The sequence below is a fragment of the Lethenteron reissneri genome, chromosome 69 (assembly GCF_015708825.2).
Source record: "Lethenteron reissneri isolate LAM-NWPU_2019-01 chromosome 69, ASM1570882v1, whole genome shotgun sequence".
Taxonomy (NCBI): Eukaryota; Metazoa; Chordata; class Hyperoartia; order Petromyzontiformes; family Petromyzontidae; genus Lethenteron; species Lethenteron reissneri.
Window position 1 is genome coordinate 8702569 of NC_083847.1, and position 27507 is coordinate 8730075.

Below are 27507 nucleotides of genomic sequence, written 5' to 3' on the forward strand. Positions count from 1 at the left end.
CACTTTGCCCCATGATGTTTTCCAGGCTGAGGGATTTCCCCTCCCCCAAGACCTCACACTTTCACACTCACACTTTCACACTCACACACAGTTTCACACGCACACACTTGCACACACTCGCGCGTGCACACACTCCCAGTGCGAGGCTGACTCATAGTTCCGCGGTTTAAGTCGCAAATGCGAGTTCTAGTTTTAACTTAATGTAAAAAAAAGTTAATATTTCATGGAAGCAGGTTCGTAAGTGCGGGTGTTTGGAAGTCTCGAGTTCGTAAGTCGATGACTGCATGTCGTTGAGTTTAAAGGAGGGAGCAAAAGAGAGGAATCGATTCTAAATCTGTTTAAATTTTCCGAATCTGTAATCGATTTCTTGACTTAAAGCTTTCGGGACTGCAGGAATTCAAACTCTTTGGGTCTTTCGGTAAAGTCACGGAGATAAAAGAAAATAATGAAAATAACAAAAGAATGTATTAGTTAATTTAAAAAAATTATTATTCGTTACTTTTATATCTACGTGAGTTGACCGAAAGACCTAGAGTATCGATTTCTTACTTCCGCTGAACCATTGGTGCCAGAACACATCAAACGCCGCGAGATTAAAATCGGTCACGGCGATCCGACTCCAGCGGGGCAAAATCGAGAGAATCGAGTGCCGCGATTACTGGAATCGATCCCATGCGTCTGCCCTCCGCCACGCTGTGAGTAGCCGAAGTCGACCCCGCGAGTGGTGATGGGGAGCGGTGGCGCAGCAGTTAGCGCCGCGCTCCCCTCCAAGCCTGGCCACTCGGTGGTGTTGGATTCCCGCCCGCCACCACCGGTTGACGATTATCTCGACCGGTCCCGGGGCCTGCCCTAGGTCCACTCGGCCTCAAATTAGCAACCCGGCGCGATGTATTAACGTCGTAACTTGGGGAGACAAAGGCGGTCGGGCGTGGTGTTGGCCTCCTGTGCCGCGGTGTAGAGGCTGTCTCTGTGGTGTAGAGGCTGTCTCTGTGTCCAGGTGTCTGTGGTGTAGAGGCTGTCTCTGTGTCCAGCTGTCTCTGTGGTGTAGAGGCTGTCTCTGTGTCCAGGTGTCTCTGTGGTGTAGCGGCTGTCTCTGTGTCCAGGTGTCTGTGTGGTGTAGAAGCTGTCTCTGTGTCCAGGTGTCTCTGTGGTGTAGAGGCTGTCTCTGGGTCCAGCTGTCTCTGTGGTGTAGAGGCTGTCTCTGGGTCCAGCTGTCTCTGTGGTGTAGATGCTGTCTCTGTGTCCAGGCTGTCTCTGTGGTGTAGAGGCTGTCTCTGTGTCCAGCTGTCTCTGTGGTGTAGAGGCTGTCTCTGTGTCCAGGTGTCTTGTGGTGTATAGGCTGTCTGGTGTCAGCTGTACTTCTGTGGTGTAGAGGCTGTCTGTGTCCAGGTGTCTCTGTGGTGTAGAGGCTGTCTTCTGGGTCCAGGCTGTCTCTGTGGTGTAGAGCTGTCTCTGTGTCCAGGTGTCTCTGTGGTGTAGAGGCTGTCTCTGTGTCCAGCTGTCTCTGTGGTGTAGAGGCTGTCTCTGTGTCCAGCTGTCTCTGTGGTGTAGATGCTGTCTCTGTGTCCAGGTGTCTCTGTGGTGTAGATGCTGTCTCTGTGTCCAGCTTTCTCTGGTGTACAGGCTGTCTCTGTGTCCAGGTGTCTCTGTGGTGTAGATGCTGTCTCTGGGTCCAGCTGTCTCTGTGGTGTAGAGGCTGTCTCTGGGTCCAGATGTCTCTGTGGTGTAGAAGCTGTCTCTGTGTCCAGGTGTCTCTGTGGTGTAGAAGCTGTCTCTGTGCAGGTGTCTCTGGTGTAGCGGCTGTCTCTGTGTCCAGCTGTCTCTGTGGTGTAGAGGCTGTCTCTGTGTCCAGGTGTCTCTGTGGTGTAGAAGCTGTCTCTGTGCAGGTGTCTCTGGTGTAGCGGCTGTCTCTGTGTCCAGCTGTCTCTGTGGTGTAGAGGCTGTCTCTGGGTCCACGTGTCTCTGTGGTGTAGAGGCTGTCTCTGTGCAGGTGTCTCTGGTGTAGCGGCTGTCTCTGTGTCCAGCTGTCTCTGTGTCCAGCTGTCTCTGTGGTGTAGAGGCTGTCTCTGGGTCCACGTGTCTCTGTGGTGTAGAGGCTGTTTCTGTGTCCAGGTGTCTCTGTGGTGTATAGGCTGTCTGTGTGTCCAGCTGTCTCTTTGGTGTAGAGGCTGTCTCTGTGTCCAGGTGTCTCTGTGGTGTACAGGCTGTCTCTGTGTCCAGGTGTCTCTGTGGTGTAGATGCTGTCTCTGTGTCCAGGCGTCTCTGTGGTGTAGAAGCTGTCTCTGTGTCCAGCTGTCTCTGGTGTAGAGGCTGTCTCTGTGTCCAGCTGTCTCTGTGGTGTAGAGGCTGTCTCTGGGTCCAGCTGTCTCTGTGGTGTAGAGGCTGTCTCTGTGTCCAGCTGTCTCTGTGGTGTAGAGGCTGTCTCTGGGTCCAGGTGTCTCTGTGGTGTAGAAGCTGTCTCTGTGTCCAGGTGTCTCTGTGGTGTAGAGGCTGTCTCTGTGTCCAGGTGTCTCTGTGGTGTAGAAGCTGTCTCTGTGTCCAGGTGTCTCTGTGGTGTAGAAGCTGTCTCTGGGTCCAGGTGTCTCTGTGGTGTAGCGGCTGTCTCTGTGTCCAGCTGTCTCTGTGGTGTAGAGGCTGTCTCTGGGTCCAGATGTCTCTGTGGTGTAGAAGCTGTCTCTGTGTCCAGGTGTCTCTGTGGTGTAGAAGCTGTCTCTGTGCAGGTGTCTCTGGTGTAGCGGCTGTCTCTGTGTCCAGCTGTCTCTGTGGTGTAGAGGCTGTCTCTGTGTCCAGGTGTCTCTGTGGTGTAGAAGCTGTCTCTGTGCAGGTGTCTCTGGTGTAGCGGCTGTCTCTGTGTCCAGCTGTCTCTGTGGTGTAGAGGCTGTCTCTGGGTCCACGTGTCTCTGTGGTGTAGAGGCTGTCTCTGTGCAGGTGTCTCTGGTGTAGCGGCTGTCTCTGTGTCCAGCTGTCTCTGTGTCCAGCTGTCTCTGTGGTGTAGCGGCTGTCTCTGTGTCCAGCTGTCTCTGTGTCCAGCTGTCTCTGTCCAGCTGTCTCTGTGGTGTAGAGGCTGTCTCTGGGTCCAGCTGTCTCTGTGGTGGCAAAGCTGTCTCTGGGTCCACGTGTCTCTGTGGTGTAGAGGCTGTTTCTGTGTCCAGGTGTCTCTGTGGTGTAGCGGCTGTCTCTGGGTCCAGGTGTCTCTGTGGTGTAGAGGCTGTCTCTGTGTCCAAGTGTCTGTGGTGTAGAGGCTGTCTCTGTGTCCAGGCGTCTCTGTGGTGTACAGGCTGTCTCTGGGTCCAGGTGTCTCTGTGGTCTAGAAGCTGTCTCTGGGTCCAGGTGTCTCTGGTGTAGAGGCTGTCTCTGTGTCCAGGTCTCCATGGAGATGGACCCAATGTGCGCCTGGGTGCCGCCAGCTGCTGCTTCTGCACTTGATGCGGCACTCATGAAGCAGGAGGAGTCATGGACGCATGCGGCGTTGAAGCTGGAGGGTGAGGGCCCTTCCCCCTGCACTCACCACAAACTCTCCACACTCACCCTACTCACCACTCTCACTCACCACACTCACCTCCATCACCCTACTCACCACTCTCACTCACCACACTCACCTCACTCACTCACCCTGCTCAGCACACTCACCACGCTCACTCACAACGCTCACTCATCATGCTCAACACACTCACCATGCTCACTCACCACACTCACTCCACTCGCCACCTTTACTCAATCTTCTCACCCCACTCGCTGCACTTATCACTCACCCTCCTCACACACCACGCCTGGACCAGAAGTAGTCGCACTCGACTTGTTGATGTCCAACTGAACACCGCAATGCGGTGCATCACTGGAACCCTCAAGTCGACCCCAACACCCTGGCGGCCCGTGCTGTCACAAATCTCTCCCCAACCCCTCCGCCGCAATGCAGTAACCCTCCGGGAAGTCCTGAGAATCGAGGAAAATAGTCGCCTTGCCATTCGCCAGGACCTCGATAACATCCCACGCCATTGCTTGCAGTTATCCCTTTTTGACCCCATGCGCTTAAACTTTAACAATGCGAGTTCAACCCCAGTGAAGCTTGTAGAGCTGAATGGAGCTCAAAATAACTCGCAAACACCTCGTGAAAGACTTAATGCAGAAGATCCCTGGCTTTGATCTTCTACAGATCTGACGGTTCACCATAAATTGCTATCTGCACAAACCATGGCAGATGCGGATACCTTATGCACAAATCGAAAATTAAAAGCTCTCCAGTAGTGTGCGACCTGTGGTCATCTAGAATAAACCATAAAACTTATAGCGACGCAATAGCCGATCTACAAATATGTAGGATACATCACGACGATACAGTCCTCTGCTCCTGATCCGGTTATCTGGCTTGACCACCTGAATGTGTAAATGTAGTTGTTGATCTGTATCTACATCAGCAGCCGTACTTAAAGAAAAAGATCCATCAAGACCTGAGGCTCAAAAGGATCCTGCCAATTTGCTGCGTGTGATCTCAATTGAAGTAATTTGCAGGGGATTTGATTTTTTTAGCATTGGGAAGTTTTGGCCAATATCGGTTACACCGTGCGTGTGGGTGCTTTTTTTGTGTAGCTTTGGCAGGAAACTTAAGAACCTGGAGAGAACACGAGCAGAACCAGGGGGAGAACACAAAACTCAGCACAGAGAGGCGATGCCGGTGATGAGCAGCGCTCGGCACTGTGCCACCATTCTGCCCCACGTGTCAAATGTGGCGATCCACGTTTGATTCCCACTCACGACCAATAACAGTGAAAGCAAGTACAATCTGTTGATCTCCTATAACACGGTAGTAGTTGCCTTGCTGAATAAAACCGCGTTATGAAAAAAAACGCGTTGTTATAAATAACGTCGGGTAAAGCACAGTCCGCGATAACACGTAAGATGCATACGCAGGCTGAACAAAGACCGGGGCATGGTGGGTATCGTCTTGAATCATCCAGCAGCATCCCAATGCCTTGTGCGATGATGCTACGCCAAGACAGACGTACAACTGATTATTCCTACTCGCGTGACTCATTTCTGTTCACTCGATCGCATTTTAAGCAATTCACATCAGTTTAATGAAACAAGTGTTCCTTAATACATGCATGGCGTGTTAGGAGAACAGAGACTGTATTTGAACCAGGCCTAGGCCTTGCCTAGGTCGACTCGGCCTTAAATGAGTACCTTGTGTGATGTATTTGTCTTTGTGCGTGCTGTAGCTGCAGACAGCTGTACAGAGAGCCCGGGAGAGGCAGCGTCATGGCTCACGGTGAAGAGCGAAGCCTCAGGTGGGGGCTGAGCGCTGCTTCCCCCCCCCTCCCCCGACCTCCGCTCTCTCTCTTTAATTTGCTTGCTGCCGTCGCCTCGTTGCGTTTCTCCAAACGCAAATCTCAAGTCCAAGTCCTGGCCTCCTCGCCGTGGTCTAGAGCAGACTCAATTGGACAGCGGTGCCGGTTTTAAATCAAATGCACCCCCCGCAGGCCACACATGGCCTACGAAAATGAAAAGCGTAATAATCATACAGCGTTACTGAACGTCGGCTGTATTAAAACAACAACAGTATAGCTAAATTCCCATCAACAACCCACGTAATTTCGATTTAAAGCTTTCGTGACTGCAGGGATTCATCTTCTTGGTTCTTTCGGTAAAGTCACGTAGAAGGGAAATAATAAAATAATAAAAATACAACATAATAAAACAATTCTCACGACGTTTCGGCCACAACGCAAGCAACCGTCCTCAGGTGAAGAACAGGTCTGTCAGAAAGACAGCGTCTGAATGAGCACCACCATGCTTGGCAGCGTATATTTAAGCTGCGTTGGAGGGGGAAGAGTGCCTTGACAAAGGAATTTGCATATCAAGAGGAATGTAAAAACACTTGAATGAATGAAATTATTTGTATAGCTACTCACTCAGTGCTCGCTTCCTTCTGCCTGCCACCTCTTTGTTTGGACCACTACATCGAAGTTTGAAACAAGTGGACTGGACTCTTGCCAGCTTTGTTTTTCGGTGCGCAGATCAAGCATGTTGGCTTTCCATTTACCTCCACAAACAAATTAGAATTCTTCCACCTTTCTTGCAGAATTATACGCTCCTTATCGACCTTTTCTTTAATATCATAATTGGCCTATAAGACATATAAGACATTTGAAACGGATTTTGCTGCTGGAGTGAGGATAGTCGTCATATCGGTATGAAGTGCATGCATAGAACCAGCGTGAGGAACTTCCTCGGATTTATAGGGACAGAGGTGGTGGTGGAGGGGTCAGTGTACTTCTGCAGATGTCTATCACACAGATAAACTAAAACTTAACAGTTTTTATTTCACCCACAAGTGATAACTCAAAGAAGTGGCTTATCTCATGGAAATGTATAGCAGCCAAATACTCTAAACGCACGTTTCTAAATCTGGAGGTGACACCTGGAGGGGAAACCTGGAGGAGCCGGAAAGAAATCCACGTGACCACGGACAGAGAGACACGCAGACTCCACATATACAGCAGGCGTCAGGGTCGGGATCGAACCCACGACCTCCTGTATACCAGGCAAGGTAGTTAACATCTCTTAGCCACTAGATAAAGTTTCCGTGGGGGGGACTGGGGCTCTGTGTGCAAACATTGCAGTGGGCGAACCGGGTGACGGCGGCTGGGGGGGGGGGATGGCTGGGCTCGGTCATCGAGAAGGAGGAGTTAGAATGCATGGGAAAAGAGAGTTGATTTAATTTCTTACTGCAAGGCACGCCAAAATCCCCCATTTTAAATTCAGGTTGAATTCATGTCGAAGCTTTAAAATATTCTATAAATAAATTATAACAATTTAAATAAGTGGTAACGATTAAAACACTTGGCAAGCCTGGAGGAAGGGGGCTTGGGGTCCTGGGTCCGGCCCGCGTCAAGTGTTTTGACACCCCCTGATCTAGAGCTTAGAAAACCTGCTGGTTATGTCCTTTAGGCGATTTAATGTAGCCAATAATTTTTCCGGTCGCATCTTTCTCTGAAAACTTTTCGGCTTCAGCCCAGGGGTTGACAACCAAAATAAAATAAAACGCAATATTTCAAGCACCACAATATGGATCAAGGTGAATACGAAACAGCGGTCCTTAATAAATAAACGTCACGAAGCAGTTACTCAAAGAGCTGCCGCATGCAGCTGCGAGCCACAAATTGCCGACCCCTGCTTCAGCCATGTGTCTTCAGACTTCTTGAACTGCTTGTTCTCTCCTTCTTTTGTTCTACCCCATTCCCTTCCTCCTCCTGCATACGTGTCTGGGCACTCCGACGTGTCACTGGTGCATTACAACATACGGGGAAGTTACGTTCCCACGCTCTCCCCTCGTTAACGCCGAACACCCAAGAGCCACGTGCCCCCACATTTTTTTTTTGCCGCTGCAGAGGACGGAGTGGACGGTGCCAGCTTCCCCTGCCAGGTTGTGCGGCCGCTGAGTTTGGCCGCCAGAGATCGCTGCGCCAGCACGAGCTGTGGCACCGGCGCACGGCGGCGGTGGCCCCTCACCCGGAGGGACTCGGTGACGACAGATGACAACGTTACCGGCGCCAGCCTCCCGGGCCAGCCAGGCTCCCGTGCCACGGAGAGGCTTCACGGCTTGTGCCGTCTGCGACAAGGCGTTCAAGCGGAAGCGATACTTGATAGTTCACCAGAGGACGCACACGGGTGAGAAGCCATATGGCTGCACCGAGTGCGGTAAGGCGTTCACGCAGAAGGGCCACCTGCGCATGCACCTGATGTCGCACAGCGGTGCGAAGCCGTACACGTGCAGCTGTGTGCGAGAAAGCGTTCCCCAGGAAGGGGCATCTGCTGGTCCACGAGAAGACGCACACCGGCGAGAGGCTGTACGTGTGCACGGTGTGCGACAAGGAGTTCTCTCGCAAGGAGCACCTCCTCGTGCATCAGCGCACGCACACCAACGAGAAGCCGTACAAGTGCCTCCTGTGCGAGATGGCGTTTAGGCAGAAGAAGTACCTGCTGATCCACCAGAGGAACCACACGGGTGAGAAGCCCTACACGTGCGCGGTGTGTGACAAGGCCTTCAAGAAGTCAGAGTACCTGCAGATCCACCAGAGGACGCACACGGGAGAGAAGCCCTACAAGTGCGTGCAGTGTGAGAAGGCATTCACGCAGAAGGGCGACCTGCAGAGACACGAAGCGATCCACTCGGGAAAGAAACTGTTTGAGTGCCCCGTGTGCGGAAAAGCGTTTAAGCGCAAGGACTATCTTGCCATCCACAAAAATAACCACGGTGTGGTGAAGGGCGAAAAAAAAGCAAAGGTGAAGTGAACCTGGGGAGAGATTCCCAGACTCGACCAGGACGACGGCAAGATGAATCTGCCCTGTCCACTCTTGCTAGTGTTTACTCCTCCTGTCCTACGCGTCGCATGGCTCCTCGTGCAGTCAGAGCCACTTGCCATGGCTGATTCTCCCTTTCCCCGCTTTTCAACACCTAGAAGACTCACTGCAGGTCTTTCCCTTTTAACTTGCAATGTGGAGATGTTTTTGTCGAGAAAACATTTTTTAAGAGGTGGAGTGTTCTTACATTCTGCACTGCAGTCAGGGTCTCATCGCTGGGTTTGTAGGCAAAGGGCTTGCAGTCCACTCATTGGTGTTCTGCTGCGTTAGCCTGGAGTCTGTGATGTTTGCGATTGCTAGGGTAAAGTATTCTTGATGGGGGGGCTATTGCACCAACAATTAATGTAGTGAGTGACCTGACTGAGCGGAGGCTGTGCGAGTATCCTACTAGTGACTGGGATTGACAAGGCATGGACCCAAATGCACAAGTGGTGCCCCCGGATCATGGAAAGACTGGTTGGGGCCCCATATCCTCAGTGGCTGCTCTGCGTCGCACACTGAGGCTTCAGGAGATGCAGTCGGTGGCTCAGGGGACGCATGGAGGACACGGAGACGGCACTGGTGTGCATGGAGCCAGGGGGCTTGTGCAGAGGAAGAGGAGTACGTGGCCCCAGTGAACGCAGAGCCTCAGGGACTCCAGCAGATGGAGCTGTGATGCTCTTGCTAAGAGGCTTTTCTTGCATTAGGATGGGAGTGCAGGTGTTTCCTCCTGCCTGTGGTATATGGAATGTAGCGGACATCACGAATATGTTAGAAGCCACACCGTTGCCTTGAGTGTGGCAAGTTAGACTCCTGAGTCCTTAGACTTTTAATATAGATCCAAAAGGACTAGTTTGGAAAATACAATTCACATGGCATGTCCTCATTCAATGATGATAATTTTCCATGTGCTAACATGAGATTGTATTGAGAAACATGGACAGAAATTATTGTCCTATTTGGTGTTTGCAGAATGTTTTTTTTATGGAATCAATAATTATCTTATTCCCTTCCAGTACCATTGTAATGGCTTGTCATGTTATAGTGCTCTAGGATTTATTGTTAGCTCCTCAACTCTCCTCCTAAAACACTTCTGCTTTGTGTTCATATACAGCTTTCATCACTGGTGTTTGGAACGCCATTCTGGTATTTATTGTCCCACCATTCAAACTCGTTGTCTCACTGTTGTGCGGCATTACTGTAAGCCTGGTTATAGCCCTGTTAAAAGCATGTCCACGTTTCACTCTGCAATAAGGTCCAATGAAAATGCTGGTCGCACCCACCAGGCCACAATAACCAAATTGTTGCTTTGTAAGAATCCATATGAAGTGATTGTCACGTGCTTTTAATGCTTTAATAGTTAAGTCTGAATGTATTTTGGTTGTAGAACTAATATACAACATTTAAATATGAGAGCATGCGTTGGGGCACCCATCTCACGTTCAAACCGGCAATGTGTAGTACGAGTGCCTTTTTAAAGTGTAATGTCACTCATAATCATGCAACGTCGTTAACACTTGCATTATGTGGTGATGTCGGCCAGTCCTCACTGCATTTAAAAGGAAAGGGTTGAGCCTATGGATAAAGATGCTTTGGTCACCATCGATAGACCATGTGTCACTACCACTGACAACACCTCCCAGATGGACAACTGTATGGCTTTTGATTTAAAGCTTTCGTGACTGCAGGGATTCATATTCTTGGTTCTTTCGGTAAAGTCACGTAGAAGGGAAACAATAAAATAATAAAAATACAAAACAATAAAATGCTCACGACGTTTCGACTGCAACACAAGCAATCATCATCAGGTGTGAAACACACAGCAAGAAAAGTTAGAAAAAAGTGGCGGTTATTTCTTAACGTCAGCACCACGAACAGCGATTTTGGCAGTTGTTCAGATGGACGAGTCCATCTATGTTCGGAAAATAGGAGGTGGAGAGGAAGAGAATGGAATGCGGTCTGAAAGTCACCGTACGCGTGAACACAATCAATTAGGACCCGAAATGGTTTATCAAATCCTTCCAATGATTGCTAAGCCAGAATCCATCTTCTCGGTTGAAATTGTCTCTGTGTTTGTATATGTGGATAGCCTCATGAACGAATCTCTCATGGTAGCCAGATGGCTTGCAGAGAACCTGTCTTGGAGAACCAATAATATAACTGTATGGCTTTCTAATTGATTTAATGCAATGCCTCAATGTGTTCCTACACTATGGTGGTGCATTGGAGAGGAGTGTTTAAATGCAAGTGATGTGTTTTATAGATAAATGGGGCATTGCGTCCTGAGTCAACTCTGTGTCCATCACAGCCAACTGCAGTGGCAGTGGACGACGTGCCTCCTAAACCCAAGGACCTGACCACCTCATTAACACTGCCATGAAAATACATAGCACCGTGTTGCAGTGTGGTTGTGCAGCTGTGGGGGTGATGTAGGGATGGTGTCACGGAGTGGAAAACTTTACAGATCAGAGTGTGTGAGGGTTTGATGGGTACCAGATGCTGAAGAGGAGGCTCTGCCCGGTGGTTGAGCCTCAGATTCAGGAGAAACAATGTGGATTCTGTCATGATCGTGGAACAATGGAGCAGCTATTTTCCCTATCACAGATATTTGAGGGGTCATGAGAGTATGCTTCTCCAGTCTACCTCTGCTTTGTAGACTTGGAGAAAGCATATGACCATGTTCCCCACAATGTCTGGGAGGTGCTGCTTGAGTATGATGTACTGGTGCTGCTTTTGTGCACTATCGGATCCCTCTATTCCCGGAGTGAGAGCTGTGTCCGTATTTTTGGTGTTAAAGTCGTTCACTGTGGGTGTTGGACTCCGCCAATGGTGTGACTTGTCTCCACTCCTGTTTGTGATTTTAATCAACATGATATCAAGGCGCAGCTGAGGTATGGAGAGTATCCAGTACGGGGGCATGAAAGTGGCGTCCCTGCTTATTGCAGATGACGTCCTCTTTGCCTCGTCAGTCTGTGATCTCCAAGCATGCACTTGAACAGTTCGATGCCGAGTGTGAAGCGGCTGGGATAAGGATCTGAGGTCACGGTTCACTCTGGGGAGATGGTGGATTGTTCTCTCCAGGTGAGGGGGGAAGAGCTGCCCTTAGTGGAGGAGTTTAATTACCTCTGCAGTCTCTTTCGCGAGTGATTGTAAGTGGGAGCGGGAGATCGGCCGGCGGATCGGTGCGGCATCCTCAGTGTAGCGGGCACTGTACCATTACGTGGTAGTGAAGCAGGAGCCGAGTTCTCGAAAAAAACTCTCAGTTTATAGGTCGAATTACATTCCCACCCTCACCTATGGTCATGACCTTTGAGTTATGACTGAAATTATAAGATCGCGGGTACAAGGAGCCGAAATGAGGTTTCTCTGCAGGGTTGCCGGGCTCACTCTCTGTGATTTGGGTGAGGAGTTCGGTGATCCAGGAGAGTCTCAGTCGAGCCGCTGCTCCTCCGGATCGAGAGGAGCCAGTTGAGGTGGTTTGGGCACCTGGTAAGGATGCCCCCCGATAGACTCCCCCTAGAACTCTACCGGGCATGTCCCACTGGGCGAAGGCCCCGGGACTGGCCCAGGATACGCTGGCAGGACTATGTCGCTCGGCTTGCCTGGGCACACCTGTGAATTCCCCAGGAAGAGCTAGAGTCTGTCGCCAGGGAAAGGGAGGTCTGGACCGTCCAACTCAACATGCGACCCTCACCCGGACGAGCGGATTGAGAAACGAATGAACAACTATTACACTGTCACAACTGGCTTCACAAACCCACTCGCATGCACAAACTCAGCACAACTGGACACCGGGGTTTATGTCCAAGTGCTTACGTTTCCACCCGAGTGGATAAAGCTCCCCTGGGGGCCCTCAGTGTGGTCTTCTCACAACAAATAGAGCATTTGCTGCTCTATCCGTGGTCTGCTTACAACTCACATTTGGTTGAGCCCCCGTGGTCCTTGGTGTGTGTGGGGGTGAGAAAGCAACAGTTTGTATAGATGTCATAGTTGATTGTTAACATCTTCAACCAATCCACGGCAGCAGTAGGCGTATGTACTGCAGAAATACCGCCAGGGTGTGCAGGATAGCGCACTCGTCGGTGATGTGTTTGATGGTTTGGGCTTTACCACAGTCGCAGTTTGGCGATTCTTTGATTTTCCATTAATGGAACATGTACAAACATCTCCCATGATGTGTTTGAACATTGTTCAATGTGGTCCACAACCGTGATTGGAGAGAGAATCCCGGTTCATCAATAGTCGGGTCTTCAATTATGTTTTTGTTTGCCATGTTTGTAGCTGCCCACCATTCAGACCAACGAGTGTGGGTGTCTTTATTTCCAGCTGCCAGAGTTGAGGGTGAGTATCCAGATTGGCTTCCTGGATTTAAGCCTTGGGCATGGGAGTTCCTTTATACCTTGGTGGAGCGGTAGGGTGAAGTTTTCCATGATGTACTCCCTAATCGTCGTGGTATCACTTCGGATGTTGGCTGGAGCGATGTTCACGAGTACAGGAATCCACAGGAGGAGAGTGGACTTCAGGATGCCGCTGATATGAAGTGCAGCATTGATTTCGTTGTCGATGAGGTTTGTGTGAGGGCTGGCCCTCCGACTCCGCTGCAGAGTGGACCAGGTCCTGCGTTGATATCTTCAACATGTAGGCATCACTTCCTCATGTTGTTCCCGCGAGTTTCTGGATATTGTTCACTTGTGCTTTTGTTTCAATTTTAGCTTGTTCAAGGTGGTGCCGGTAGTTGAGCATTCAGTCCTAGGGTAACTGTGAGGACCAACGTCCACCACACCGCCCTCGCTAGGCAAGTGAGACGCGTCATCCGCCCATTCCACTCCCTCCTCCACCGAGTCGGTTGGCTCCCGCCGGGCCCCCGCCGACTGAATGACGGGGCCCCCCGCGCTAGCGCCTTCATTGAGGGACATACTCCTGCTGCTAGCTTTAGAGCCACACGGAGTTAGACCACATGCCCGTGCACACCGCAGCTATCACTAACAAAGTGGGCCGTGAACGCGCTCGCACCTGCATGCCATTACCTCTAAACGCATGCCCGTGCACACCGCAGATATCGCTAACACAGGGGGCACGAACTCGCTCACACCTGCGAGCAATTACCTCTTAATGCATGCACACTCCGCAGCCCTGCGTTCACTCTCGCTGCGCGGTTCACCACGCATTAGCTCCACACAAATTACAGACACCACACCTATGCTCTGTGCTAACTTTTATTCTCAGCACAAACCACGCACTACCCGGGGGGAATATGTTGCGAGAAGAGCCTAGCCTAAGTCCCCAGTCACTCAAACGCCCTACCACGTACCTCGTAGCTTTACTCACGGCGTCACACGGACGCTGTGAGAGGCGGAGGGAAGAGGACGAAAAAGCATTGCCTATCACTGCCTCGTAGCAGCACTCGCTGGCATCACACAGATGCTGCGAGCGGCTCGAAGGCAGGACGGCAGGGGGGGGGGGTCTTGGCGGCCAAGATGTTGAAGATCTTTTTCGAACAGGTCCCGAGCTCCCCTTTGATCCTCCTGACTTCAAAAGCCCAGAGTTGTGTTGTAACGCACGGCCAATCGTGCGCCTACCTGTGGTTCCAGCTTTGCTTTTTGCCCTTTTTGCTTTTTTTTGCCATTTTTTGCCCTTAACTGGAGCATCGCGGCTGGTGCTTCTGCGATCCATTGTCTGCCCGTCCGTACTCAGGAACACATTACTTACCCTCGTTAATCCAGAATAACGCCCGGCTGGCGAATACACACCCTGTGAGTGTATATTCGGTAGGAGGGTGGGGGGGTCGTGGCCCTGCGCTCCCCTGACCTCATGATCTGCCCTTCTCGCTTATTCCACCCCAGCTTCTCCCGATGTCGTGAATGACTCATCGCGGCTGGCCCAGTGAACCTTTTTGCGCCCATACATTATTAAGCCTAACTCAGGGGCACCGTAATGTAAATTGTCCTGTGAAGGACGGCCAATCACCTGGCACCGGGAAACCGTGGGACTTTCCTCATAGGGACCCCTTCGGATTAAAACCCGTTGTGCCAAGCAATCCTCTGCCAGGACACTACGTGTGACCGCTGCGTGTGTGTACTCAGTGTGGGGGCCAGAGGGGGGTCGCAGCGCTTGCAGAGTGGCTTCGAGGCTGTGGGCACCACATAATTCCTAGGTCGTGTGTTGGTGTTCCACAGAAGTTGACATGTAATGTTTTCGTGGCTTGCCCGTTGTCCAAGTGGAAGATGGAGGTGACGCTTTGGAAGTAGTAGTAATAGTTTTTACCCTTTTATCTGGCAACAAAACTGACACCTTTATACAAGGGATCATGTTTGCATTAACCACAACACTTGCGGTCAAAATCGAAACAAAAAGAAAACTCTGATAATGTATGCACTGTCCTTGAAATTGATTGGTCCACACCAGAGACAGCTTTTGTTAGAGCCCAGTCTCACATGGTGTTGGACCAGATGATGCCAAAAGGTGCACAACTCAAAGACAACGCACCATCAGAGTATTGAGAGCTCTGGGTAAGCATTTACATTGAGATGTCCTTTGCCAGTAGCTAGATATAGTAATAGGATTTTTACCCTTTTATCTGGCAACAAAATTGACACCTTTATACAAGGGATCATGTTTGCATTCACCACAACACTTGCGGTAAAAATGCAAACAAAATTACAACTGATAATGTATGCACTGTCCTTGAAATTGATTGGTCCACACCAGAGACAGCATTTGTCAACCTCAGCAGTGTGGATGTGTATAGCCAGGTGCAATGCCCCCCCCCCCCGCATCTCTACCCCCCTCTCTCCCCCCATTGTCTAACACACTTGAACTGTGCCCTCGCCTTCAGCTCCACCTCTATCTCTACCCCCCCCCGTCTCTAACCCCCCACCCTCTCTCCCCCTATCTCTACCCCCTTCCTCCCCCCATTGTTTCCCCGCCCATGCTGTCTACGCACAGTCCTCCTCCCAACTCCCCCGTTGTCTCAGTCTACCTCCACTGAGGTTGTATTCACTTACCTTACCGTTGCTTTTCAGGCCGAAATATCTTTGCGTGGCATTCTACCACCAATTTGATGACATTTGTTGTGCTTTTGCACGTAGCAGGGAAGACGGCAAGCAGGTTGTTATCTTCTCCCCCGCAGTAGACCCTGCAGACACACCTCCGTATAGCCCAATCAGCCCCACAGCCCCAGGTACAGGCACTCAGCTTCTCAGGCAGCACTGCTTGAGGCTCTTTGCATCCTCGGATGTGGTTCTTACACACATTCCAGCAGTTGATCAGGCCTTCCTGCTGGTGGCTGGTTCCTGCTGCGCCCACCTTCCTTTCTCCTCCCCCATAGTGTTCTTTGAATTGCTATTTTTTCCACCCTCATTTGTATAATCTGTAGGGGATCACACCTAGGATGCTGTTTGGGCCACGCTCACATTTGTATCACATTTCCTAACATGCATAGGCATGCTCCATCTCCTACTCTCACAAACACACAAAACCAGTCATTCTCCCAGATATTCACCGAATAAACTCTATTGGGGTATGGGATTCTCTTTCACTTTTTCACATTATCTCCCGAGAAGAAGCAACGTTTTCTTCGACTCTTAACATGAGCCTGAAATAGAAGCCATTCCACCGACTAACACTGCTTTCATGACCTGAGTCCTCAGGTAGTCGGCTCCAATGTCAGAGATGTTAATAATCCGTATGGTATATCTATACAGCTGCAGTGACAATGCCCATCTCATTACACGGTCGTTTTCAATTTGTGGCCTGTAAGGAAATTAGTGTCTTGTGGTGAGTTTCCAATAATAAATCACAACCAGAGATAAACATCAAGAATGTATGCACTGCCCATACCAAAGCCAAATACTTTTTGGATAGTCAAGTTTCACCTTGGTAACAATTACATACATCACAGGGACATTTTTTCGCCATCATGTTTCCGCATCAGCTCAGCTCCGAAGCCTGTATTTGATGCATTATTATGCAAAATTAACATTCTGGCCCTCATCAGGTAATTTTGTAATTGGGTCTCTCATCAGACTTCCTCTCAATTTGGCAAAGGCAGTACTAGCCAGCCACATTTCATTACAATTGGTTTGGTTAGCACTTAGCCATCATATATGTCGATGGTTTGGATATTCCAAAGGATTTTGGAATACAATTCCAGTAATTTTCTCAATTCTCGGTGGTAAGGGAATTAACCTACAAAATTCGAGTGACTTCATTTTTTGGGAGGTTTGATATCCCCTTCAATTAAATGCACTAAGAAGGCCGTTTGTGCAAAGGCTTACATGGCATTCCGTGGGACGTGCTGTGAGATAGTATTGGCTTAACTGCTCCAGTACTTCATTCAACACAGAAATGTTCCTCCCATGTATCCATGTTCAGTAATAATTCCTATCAATGTAATTTACAACATTTGGAAGACCTTGGAAGAGTTTTCGCAGCTGCTCATGGAAGGACTCGGGTGCCAGAACCCGGAGCCCATGTGGGGCCCACTTTATCATATTTTTTTTTACCAGGATGTCTTAGGGTATGTACCATGGGTGGGCTACGATGGTGAGATCCACGTTCCGAGATTAGACGCTGAGACAGGTTGGGGTCAGAGTTCACTTTTAATAGAGCTTGCCCATTGACAGTCACAGTTTAACACGGCATGCCAGGGGCGCAACATGTCATTTGGGAAATATAGTGGATTACATCCACAGATGATCGATGGGTGTATGGAATTGACGTGGTTGAGAAATTGGTTCAGTGCTGGCAGGCCATGTGGCCAGATGACGAACGTGTCATCTACGTATCTCTTCCACAAGGAAGGATGTAGGGTGGATGTCTGTGTAGTGGTGGTATTGACGTGCGCCGGCAGTGATGGATCACGGGGCGCGGGGTTGGGCACGCGGTGTGGGCGTGGCATGGACGCGCGCGCCGGTGGTGAGGCGCGCTCACACAAGCTGGGAAAAGAGGATCGTAGCGAGTGCGCAGTGATTGGTCAGATAAGTGGGTACTCTCAGCGACGTCCGCAGGAGGGGTATAAAGGGGGACGCGCGAGAGCACTCGGGGTCAGTGTTAACCAGTTGAAGACCGAAGACGGGGTGGAGGAGGTAGGGGCCCGAGACCCCTAGTCCCGCCGTCCTTGTGGGGACCGGGGCCCTGTGTGGCTCGGAGCCGAGACTGGGGGGACCGTAGTCCGACGCCCGTGTGGGTCGGGACGGTGGTACCCAGAGCCGAGACGGGCACCCCGGCTGGGTGTGTCCCGGAAGGCTACGGGGCGTAAGAGCCCGTGTCAGTACAGCTGAGTGGGTGTTGGTCACCCGTGTAGCTGAGTGGGTGTTAGTCACCCGTGTAGCTGAGTGGGTGTTGGTCACCCGTGTGGCTGAGTGGGTGTTAGTCGCCCGTGTAGCTGAGTGGGTGTTGGTCACCCGTGTAGCTGAGTGGGTGTTGGTCACCCGTGTAGCTAAGTGGGTGTTGGTCACCCGTGTTACGAAGTTGTAGCTGAGTGGGTGTCCGTCACCCGTGTAGCTAAGTGGGTGTTGGTCACCCGTGTAACGAAGTAGGGTGTTAGTCATCCGTGTAACTACAAGTTGGTGAAAATAAAGAGTGTGCTACCCGTGAAGTCGTCTCCTGCCGAGTTACTACTTTACAACTGGCGTCAGAAGTAAACCTGTCTTCAAGGAGAATGGACACAAGGAAGACTTCTCGTTCCCACGTGCAAGACCGGGGAGACGACGACGTACCGGTGACACCACCCTCGGGAGGAGAGGACGAGGAGTTGCCGCCGATGCAGCACTTCGCGGAAATGGCCGATGCTCCGCCCGCCTCCGACACCAGCCTGCAGGACGCACACTCCCGCCTGGCGGAGTTGCTGCTCGCCGCCGCTGCGATCTTGGCGGAGATCTCCGTTCCAGCGGCCGGTGGAACGCCTGCGGGGTTGGAAGAGGCGGCGCGGCTGGAGGGTTCCCGCCATAAGGCGTTTCGCGCCAAAAGTTTGGGAGTTGGCGCCATTTTTGAGGGTCCGCCTCCGGTTGGCGGGAAACGCGGACACCACGTGGCCAGAGGTCTCCACACAGCGCAGCCCGCGTCATCGGCGAGCGCCGGAGCTCTCCATTTTGCGCCTGCAGAGGGAGCCGACATTTTCTACAACCACAGCGGCGCGCGGGAAAATCGTTCCAACGACGACGACGACGATCGAGTTCTCCAGCAACGATTGCCCGCGCTGTCGGTGTTCAAGGCGGACGGGGGCGACTGGGGAGCCTTCCAGCGACGGTTCATCGCGCATCAAGAAATGTCGGGGTGGTCCGACACCACTGCCCTGCGCGCGCTGCCAGCGATGCTCGACGACGACGCGCTTGCGGCCTTCACGTCTGCCCCGAGGTCGTCCCGCTCAACGCTCCAGGCCGCGCTGCACCTGTTGGCCAAGGTGTTCGGGCCGCCCTCGACCTGTCGCCACCAGTTCTACGATCGGCGGAAGGTGGTTGGAGAAACAACGCTCGCCTATCGCACGGCGCTGCTCGCCCTGGCGGATTCAGCTTTTCCCCGCATGGACAAGGAGGGGAAGGACGCCATGGTGACGGAGCAGCTGCTGGCGCTGGCTCACGGATTGGGAGTTCCCATTAATACGGCGGACGAGATGGACATCTGCTCCCTGGGGATTACCACGAGTATCCACGCTTACGAGGTCCTACAGCGGAAGCCGACGGTCGTCTGCGCATCGGTGGAGAACGGGGCACCGGCCGCCACGATCATCGGACCTCAGCCTGCTGTGCCTCGGGAGGAGGCCTTCGCTGGTTCGAGGCCGGGGGAGTGGAGAACGGGAGGTCGTTCGCCCACACGCTCCTCCCGCAAGCTGGAGCAACCGAAACCTACGACGTCCCTCGTCGTCTGCTACAACTGCGGCCTTCGGGGCCACGTCGCGTCCGGGTGCCGGGCCCCGCGTCAACGCACCGCGGGACCACGTCCGGACGGCGACCAGGGACTCAAGACATCCCAACTGAACCCGGCAAGTCGCGGCACCTCACACGTTCGGTCCACACGCACGGCACGTTCGGGTCGCCGCTTAGCGGTGGGGGGACCGTGTATGGGCGCCGGGGGTTCGGTTCGGTGAGAGGGGTCCGCGTACGGCCCGAAGGCAGTCGAGTGGTCCGAATTGGCCGACAGGATTGTGGCTGCGTCGGCCGGGTCGTCCGTGGTAACGGGGTACATTGACGGGGTTGAGGTCCGGGTGCTCGTGGACACGGGTGCGTCGGCCACTATTATTTCGGACCTTATTTATAATATTCTTCCCGTACAATGTCGACCACTTCTGCCGGTGGACGTACCATTTTACGCGGCAAACGGGGGATCTTTGGGAATCATCGGCCAGATTCGGGCGAATATTTGTATTGGCGACATTAAATTGGCGGGTCCTATTTTTGTATCATCATCGTTGGCCGTTCCTTGTTTACTAGGCACGGACTTTCTGTCTAAAATGCCCATAAAAATTCTCATAGACCAGGCCTGCATTGAGCTTCCGTCGGGTCGGCGGGTTGAGTTTTTGAAGAGTCCAAATAAGATACGCACGGCTTGTGCGACGGTGCAGGCGCTGGCAACCCGGACTGTACGGGTGCCCCCGGGATCGCAAATGTTGGTACCCCTTCGGTTGAGAAAACCCCTTGGGGCGGATGCGGGGGCGCAGGGAGTTCTATTGGGGCCGTCTAACAGGGCTAAAGGGGACCTCGACTTAGCGGTGGCCCAGACCATGGTGAGGGGGGACAGTGAGCCGTTCGTTGTGGTCCTGAATACGGGGTCGCGGCCGGCCGTGATTACGCAGGGAACGGTGCTCGCTCACGCCGCGCCGCTACCCGTCGAGGAACAGCTCGTTGCTCACGCCGATTCACATGTCGATACGCATCCCCAAAGTGAGGAGGGGACGGAGTGGTTGGACTCGTTGTGTGCCGGGTCCAGTACCTTGTCCAGTGTGCAGTTGGGTGCATTGAGGGGCTTGCTGCTCGAGTTCGCTGACGTGTTTAGCAGGCACAAGTACGACATTGGCTGCACAGACCTGTTGCGCCACCACATAGAGACTGGGGACGCGGCCCCTATTCGACAGAATCCCTTCCGGCTCAGTCCAGCCGAGAAGGAGCATGTGCAGTCGGCAGTAAATGACATGTTGGCGGCCGACATCATTGCGCCCTCTTCCAGTCCGTGGGGTGCTCCTATCGTCTTGGTTAAAAAACAGGATGGATCCCTGCGGTTCTGTGTTGATTTCCGCCGCCTAAACAAAATATCAATGGCCGATGCGTATCCGCTCCCCAGGATGGATGAGTCGCTGGATGCCTTGGCAGGAGCACAGTTTTTTTCGACGCTCGATTTGCTTTCGGGATTTTGGCAATTGCCCCTCAATGACGAATCAAAACCTAAAACCGCTTTCCGGACACCGGGAGGCCTATTTGAGTTCAACCGATTGCCCATGGGTTTACATTCCGCTCCTGCCACGTTCCAGAGGCTCATGGAATTGGTTTTGTCAGGCCTTCAATGGGACACCTGTTTGATTTACCTCGATGATATCATCGTTTTCAGCCGAACTTTTGAGGAGCACCTCCAGCGACTGAGGGCAGTGTTTCTCAGATACGCACGGCTTGTGCGACGGTGCAGGCGCTGGCAACCCGGACTGTACGGGTGCCCCCGGGATCGCAAATGTTGGTACCCCTTCGGTTGAGAAAACCCCTTGGGGCGGATGCGGGGGCGCAGGGAGTTCTATTGGGGCCGTCTAACAGGGCTAAAGGGGACCTCGACTTAGCGGTGGCCCAGACCATGGTGAGGGGGGACAGTGAGCCGTTCGTTGTGGTCCTGAATACGGGGTCGCGGCCGGCCGTGATTACGCAGGGAACGGTGCTCGCTCACGCCGCGCCGCTACCCGTCGAGGAACAGCTCGTTGCTCACGCCGATTCACATGTCGATACGCATCCCCAAAGTGAGGAGGGGACGGAGTGGTTGGACTCGTTGTGTGCCGGGTCCAGTACCTTGTCCAGTGTGCAGTTGGGTGCATTGAGGGGCTTGCTGCTCGAGTTCGCTGACGTGTTTAGCAGGCACAAGTACGACATTGGCTGCACAGACCTGTTGCGCCACCACATAGAGACTGGGGACGCGGCCCCTATTCGACAGAATCCCTTCCGGCTCAGTCCAGCCGAGAAGGAGCATGTGCAGTCGGCAGTAAATGACATGTTGGCGGCCGACATCATTGCGCCCTCTTCCAGTCCGTGGGGTGCTCCTATCGTCTTGGTTAAAAAACAGGATGGATCCCTGCGGTTCTGTGTTGATTTCCGCCGCCTAAACAAAATATCAATGGCCGATGCGTATCCGCTCCCCAGGATGGATGAGTCGCTGGATGCCTTGGCAGGAGCACAGTTTTTTTCGACGCTCGATTTGCTTTCGGGATTTTGGCAATTGCCCCTCAATGACGAATCAAAACCTAAAACCGCTTTCCGGACACCGGGAGGCCTATTTGAGTTCAACCGATTGCCCATGGGTTTACATTCCGCTCCTGCCACGTTCCAGAGGCTCATGGAATTGGTTTTGTCAGGCCTTCAATGGGACACCTGTTTGATTTACCTCGATGATATCATCGTTTTCAGCCGAACTTTTGAGGAGCACCTCCAGCGACTGAGGGCAGTGTTTCTCAGGATGCGTTCCGCGAAGCTTAAATTTAAACCGGCTAAATGTTTTCTGCTTCGGGAATCGGTCAGGTATTTGGGCCATATCGTTAGCCGTTCGGGGATCTCGACGGACCCTGCTAAGACGCAATGCGTCGGCTCATGGCCAACACCGACCTCTGTTACTGAAGTCCGCAGCTTCATAGGATTTGCCTCCTATTACCGTCGTTTTGTCAAACAGTTTGCCACCATAGCCAGGCCCCTGCACGCCTTGACGGCTAAAGGGGTGCGGTTTCACTGGGGGCCGGAGGAGGAGGCCGCGTTCTGCTCCCTTCGTGACGCCTTGGTGCAGGCTCCCCCCTTGTGTTACCCCGATTTCACGCAACCGTTTGTGCTCGACACGGATGCCAGTAACACGGGTATCGGGGGAGTGCTCTCACAGGTGGTCGGGGGGGTCGAACGGGTGGTCGCCTACGGTAGCAGGGTTCTGTCCCCCGCGGAACAACGCTACTTCGTGACACGGCGTGAATTGCTGGCGATTGTGTTTTTTATACAGCAATTCAGGCCGTATCTGTATGGCCGCCACTTTACGGTTCGCACGGACCATGCGGCTCTCCAATACGCTATGCGGGTGGCGCAGCCATCCGGCCAATTGTCCCGATGGTTGGAGGTCCTTCAGGACTACCAATTCACGACGATTTACCGCAAGGGGTTGCGCCACTCGAATGCGGATGCATTGTCACGGTTGCCGACGCGTACAGAATGCGCATGTCAGTTGGGATCGGCGCGGTGTAAACCTTCTGTCGATGTCCCCGCGGAAGTGGTGCTAGCCGCCACGGATACTACGGGGGTCGACGCCCCCACGGGGAGGGACTCGCTGTTAGCATTGCCTCTCATCGAGTGGGGCCGTCTGCAAATGGCCGACAGCTCCCTACTCGCGCTACGTCGGAAGGTTAACGTTCCCGAGGGCGGGGAAACGCGGGTCGGTTCCTGGGTGTGCAGACAGGGCCTCTTGATGAAGTGGGACTCCATGTCCCGGCGTCACATGCTTGTGGTGCCGGTTGCTGTACGGGGTAAGGTCGTCCTGGCTGCCCATGAACGACTCATGCATCTGGGGTTTCACAAAACGCTCGCCCTCATTCAGCGAGACTACTATTGGCCTGGGATGGGCAGTGACGTGGCGAACATTCTTAAGGGGTGTGTAGGGTGCGCTAAAAGAAAACCGCCACCAATAGCGGCTAATCCACCGCTTCAATCCATTCAAGTTTCGCGCACGAACGAATTGGTCGCGCTAGACATCTTGGGGCCCTTTCCCACTACACCTCGGGGAAATAAGTTCCTGCTGGTTGGCGTAGAGTACTTCACCCGCTGGCCCATGGCGTGGCCACTCGCCAACCAGTCGGCTGCGGCAGTGGCGGACGCCTTTGTCCAAGGTTACGTTTTGGACAAAGGCGCCCCCGAACGCTTGCTGACGGATCAAGGGAAAAACTTTTCGAGTGTTTTGTTGCGCGAGGTGTGCGACCTGTTGGGTACAAAGAAAGTACGTACCTCCCCGTACCACCCGCAGACTGACGGTATGGTTGAACGTCTGAACAGGACGATTACGTCTATGCTGTGCCAACAGGTATGCGACGACCAGGTGGATTGGGACTTACAGGTACCGGGGGTACTAGCGGCCTATCGGATGGCACCCCATGCGGCGACGGGGTTTTCTCCATTTTTTCTGATGTATGGGCGGGAGGCTGATCCGGCCATGGACGTCCAACTGGGGATTTCACAGCCACGGGCAAAATCTAAATTGGCAGACCACATTAAGTTTAACATCGCCAAATTGGCTGAGGCGCGAGAGGCTGCGAGATTGAATTCACGCTCTCGGCAGATCGCGAACGAGCGATTGCATGAACGGAAGGTGCATACGCACAATTGGGAACCGGGCGATAAGGCCTGGCTGCATTGTCCACACGCACCGTTGGCTACGTCCCCCAAACTGTTGAGACCATGGAGGGGACCGGTGGAAATTGTGCGGGTTGCACGACCCCAGAGTATACAGATTAAATGGGGAAAACGCCGTTGGTACGTGCACCCCTCCCGACTGAAACCCTACGCGGCGCCGCGTGACCCCGGGTTGTGCCGTGACGACCGAGCGTGTGATGTGACCGTCGACTCGGGGAGGGATGTGTCGCAGGCTGATCCTCACGTGTCTCCACCTGACCCACCCCCAGGTGTCTCGGACCTGACGGCTGTTGACCGTCGGGAACCGGAACCCCGCGGCTCGCACGGAGCCCCGATGCCTGGCCCATGCCTTCCTGAACTGCCGGCGCCGCCGGATGGCCAACTGCGTCCTGTGCCGTACGACGGTCCGGCAAGGCGGACTCGGGCAAGGACGCAACACTTTTCATGAAAAAAAAAATTTTCTTTTTTTTGTTAAAGCCCGACTTCGTTGCCGGCTTCCCCCTCTGCCGGGGTAATGTCCCGTTCAAGGGACGCTCGGACATTGGGACGCTGCATGAGTCGGAGAGAAAAGAAGAGAAAATGATTAAAGAAATTTTTTTTTTATTGTTACTCTTTCCGCATACACAGTATCGTTGCCACTCGCCGGATTGTGCATGTTGTTCTTGTTGCAGGTGTGGCGGTTGCTGGGTTTTGCGGATTGCGGTGTTCATGTTGTGTTGTTAGGGTTTGCGTTATGTTACGGGGCACACATGGGAGTGAAGGGGTGTTGTATGTTTTATTAGCAGCCGGGTCGGCTGCGAGCTATGTGGTAGGGGGTGATGTAGTGGTGGTATTGACGTGCGCCGGCAGTGATGGATCACGGGGCGCGGGGTTGGGCACGCGGTGTGGGCGTGGCATGGACGCGCGCGCCGGTGGTGAGGCGCGCTCACACAAGCTGGGAAAAGAGGATCGTAGCGAGTGCGCAGTGATTGGTCAGATAAGTGGGTACTCTCAGCGACGTCCGCAGGAGGGGTATAAAGGGGGACGCGCGAGAGCACTCGGGGTCAGTGTTAACCAGTTGAAGACCGAAGACGGGGTGGAGGAGGTAGGGGCCCGAGACCCCTAGTCCCGCCGTCCTTGTGGGGACCGGGGCCCTGTGTGGCTCGGAGCCGAGACTGGGGGGACCGTAGTCCGACGCCCGTGTGGGTCGGGACGGTGGTACCCAGAGCCGAGACGGGCACCCCGGCTGGGTGTGTCCCGGAAGGCTACGGGGCGTAAGAGCCCGTGTCAGTACAGCTGAGTGGGTGTTGGTCACCCGTGTAGCTGAGTGGGTGTTAGTCACCCGTGTAGCTGAGTGGGTGTTGGTCACCCGTGTGGCTGAGTGGGTGTTAGTCGCCCGTGTAGCTGAGTGGGTGTTGGTCACCCGTGTAGCTGAGTGGGTGTTGGTCACCCGTGTAGCTAAGTGGGTGTTGGTCACCCGTGTAACGAAGTTGTAGCTGAGTGGGTGTCCGTCACCCGTGTAGCTAAGTGGGTGTTGGTCACCCGTGTAACGAAGTAGGGTGTTAGTCATCCGTGTAACTACAAGTTGGTGAAAATAAAGAGTGTGCTACCCGTGAAGTCGTCTCCTGCCGAGTTACTACTTTACAACTGGATGGCATCTGTCTCAAATTTCTCCATGAAAACATTTGCTACCACTGGCGATAAGGGAGAACCCATTGGGGTACCCTCATTTTGTTTGTAGAATGTACCATTTCAGGTGAAGTAAGTGTTGGTAAGGCAGTGCCTTTATCAAAGTCGGTACATCTGGATTCAGTCCCTGTTGGACCAAGTATTCAATGATTGCAATGGTGTCAGGTACAGGTACCTTGGTAAACAGGGGGACTACATCGAAACTGACAAGCAAATCATCTGGAGACAGTGAGATGTTCTTGATTAGAGAACTCAAGTGAGCTGAGTTAAGTACAGCTGAGGTGGTCTTGCCCGTGAAAGGAAGCAGGGTCTCAGACACAGTACACAAAATCCGTGATTTGATCCCATCTGTAAAGAATGTGATCCCTGACATGCAATACCCTGGTGTCTACAAACTAAGTTGTGGCTGCGGTAGCAGTTACATTGGGGAAACGAAACGACATGTCTTGGACCGTGTTCACGAACACAAGGCAGATCTGAAACACGGTAGGACAAATACCTCTGCCGTTGCTGATCATTATTTTAATGCTGTGGGCTCACACAAAATAGATTTTTCCAAGACCAAGGTACTCTGCAAACCCACCGGCCATCATCAGAAATTTGTTCATGAAGCCATCCAGATATATAAACACAGACACAACTTCAACCGAGAAGATGGGTACAAACTGAGCAATCATTGGAAGGAGGTAATTAACCAAGTAAAGTCTTAACTGACTGTTTCCATGCTACCTGCCTATGTCAGCTGTTATTTCCGACTCTCTGTGTGTGTCTCTCTCTTGCTCTTAGGGGTTTGTTCCTGTTGCCCGGCTCTGACATTGACATGCTAATCTCTCACATTTACATTTACGTACAAATTCCTTCTCTAGCTCCACCCACTTACCCTGGGGTTGGGCCCACCAAAATCCTATATAAACTCTTGTTGCAGCAGCTCTTTCTCCTACGTCAGAATTCCTCCTGCTGTGTTTGTTTCACACCTGATGACGGTTGCTTGTGTTGGGATCAAAACGTCGTGATCTATTATTATTTTTAAATCCTTTATATTAAGTTCGCTTGCTTGCGTGCTTGCTTGCTTACGACCGTGTAAATCTTTCGGTCGTTTTTTAACCCACTTCCCATGATCCAATCGAGTTGACATTTTCCACACAGACTCGTTGTGCGTGACAATTAATGTACGTGAAATTTTTTTTCCAAAATTTTACACTTTAAAGGACAAAAATATTATATTTAATTACCAATTGTTTAATACTGCAGACAATCATCTGACCCATAGGTGGCAGCCATCTCAAGCCAGAGGACGAGAGGACTCTAGCCGCCACGCATATAAAGGATTTAGAGTGAAAAACTTTGTTTTTACGGGTTATACTTATTTCTCCCTACGTGACTTTACCAAAAGAACCAAAGAGTATGATGGCATACTTCGCTCTGCCATTGCGCCTCGTCAGTCCCTACTTGCCCAGTGGTGTTTGCTCCTTGGTATTTTGAGGAGTGCCATTTGCGGAAGCAAGAACTTTGGAGGAAGTAACGTTGTTGGCCCATATCTCATTGCGATGTTTACCAGAATTTCGATTTAAAGCTTTCGTGACTGCAGGGATTCATCTTCTTGTTTCTTTCGGTAAAGTCACGTAGAAGGGAAGTAATAAAATAATAAAAATAAAACATAATAAAACAATTCTCACGACGTTTCGGCTACAACGCAAGCAGCCGTCTTCAGGTGAAGAATGAGACACTACCAAACTAGGAGCTTATATATAAGCTGCATTGGGGGTTGAAGAGCGCCTTAACAAAAAGAATGTGCATGTGAAGAGGGATTTAGCATATTCATGGAAAATGCGTAGGCGTTGGGCGGGGGGGTGTCAAAGTCATATTATGCCCATGCATTATGCAGGATCAGCAGCAACCAAGGGGGGTGCAGGGATTAGCAGTAACAAAGGAA

General features: G+C 52.3%; 1 protein-coding gene and 1 long non-coding RNA gene across 3 annotated transcripts; both read left to right on the top strand.

Moving 5' to 3' along the window:
- Positions 1-658: 658 nt before the first annotated feature.
- Positions 659-7425, top strand: LOC133360594 (uncharacterized). Of its 2 annotated transcripts, XR_009757275.1 has the most exons (4): positions 659-695; positions 3365-3482; positions 5217-5285; positions 7389-7425. It is a non-coding gene; the product is annotated as an uncharacterized LOC133360594 (long non-coding RNA). The 2 variants fall into 2 exon arrangements; XR_009757276.1 differs by lacking the exon at positions 659-695 and having other exon boundaries at positions 2820-3482.
- A 17-nt stretch (positions 7426-7442) lies between these two features.
- Positions 7443-11079, top strand: LOC133360583 (zinc finger protein 182-like). Its single transcript, XM_061579388.1, has one exon. It carries the CDS (start codon positions 7954-7956, stop codon positions 8290-8292), a length of 339 nt encoding a protein of 112 aa, XP_061435372.1. The 5' UTR covers positions 7443-7953; the 3' UTR covers positions 8293-11079.
- Positions 11080-27507: the final 16428 nt, after the last annotated feature.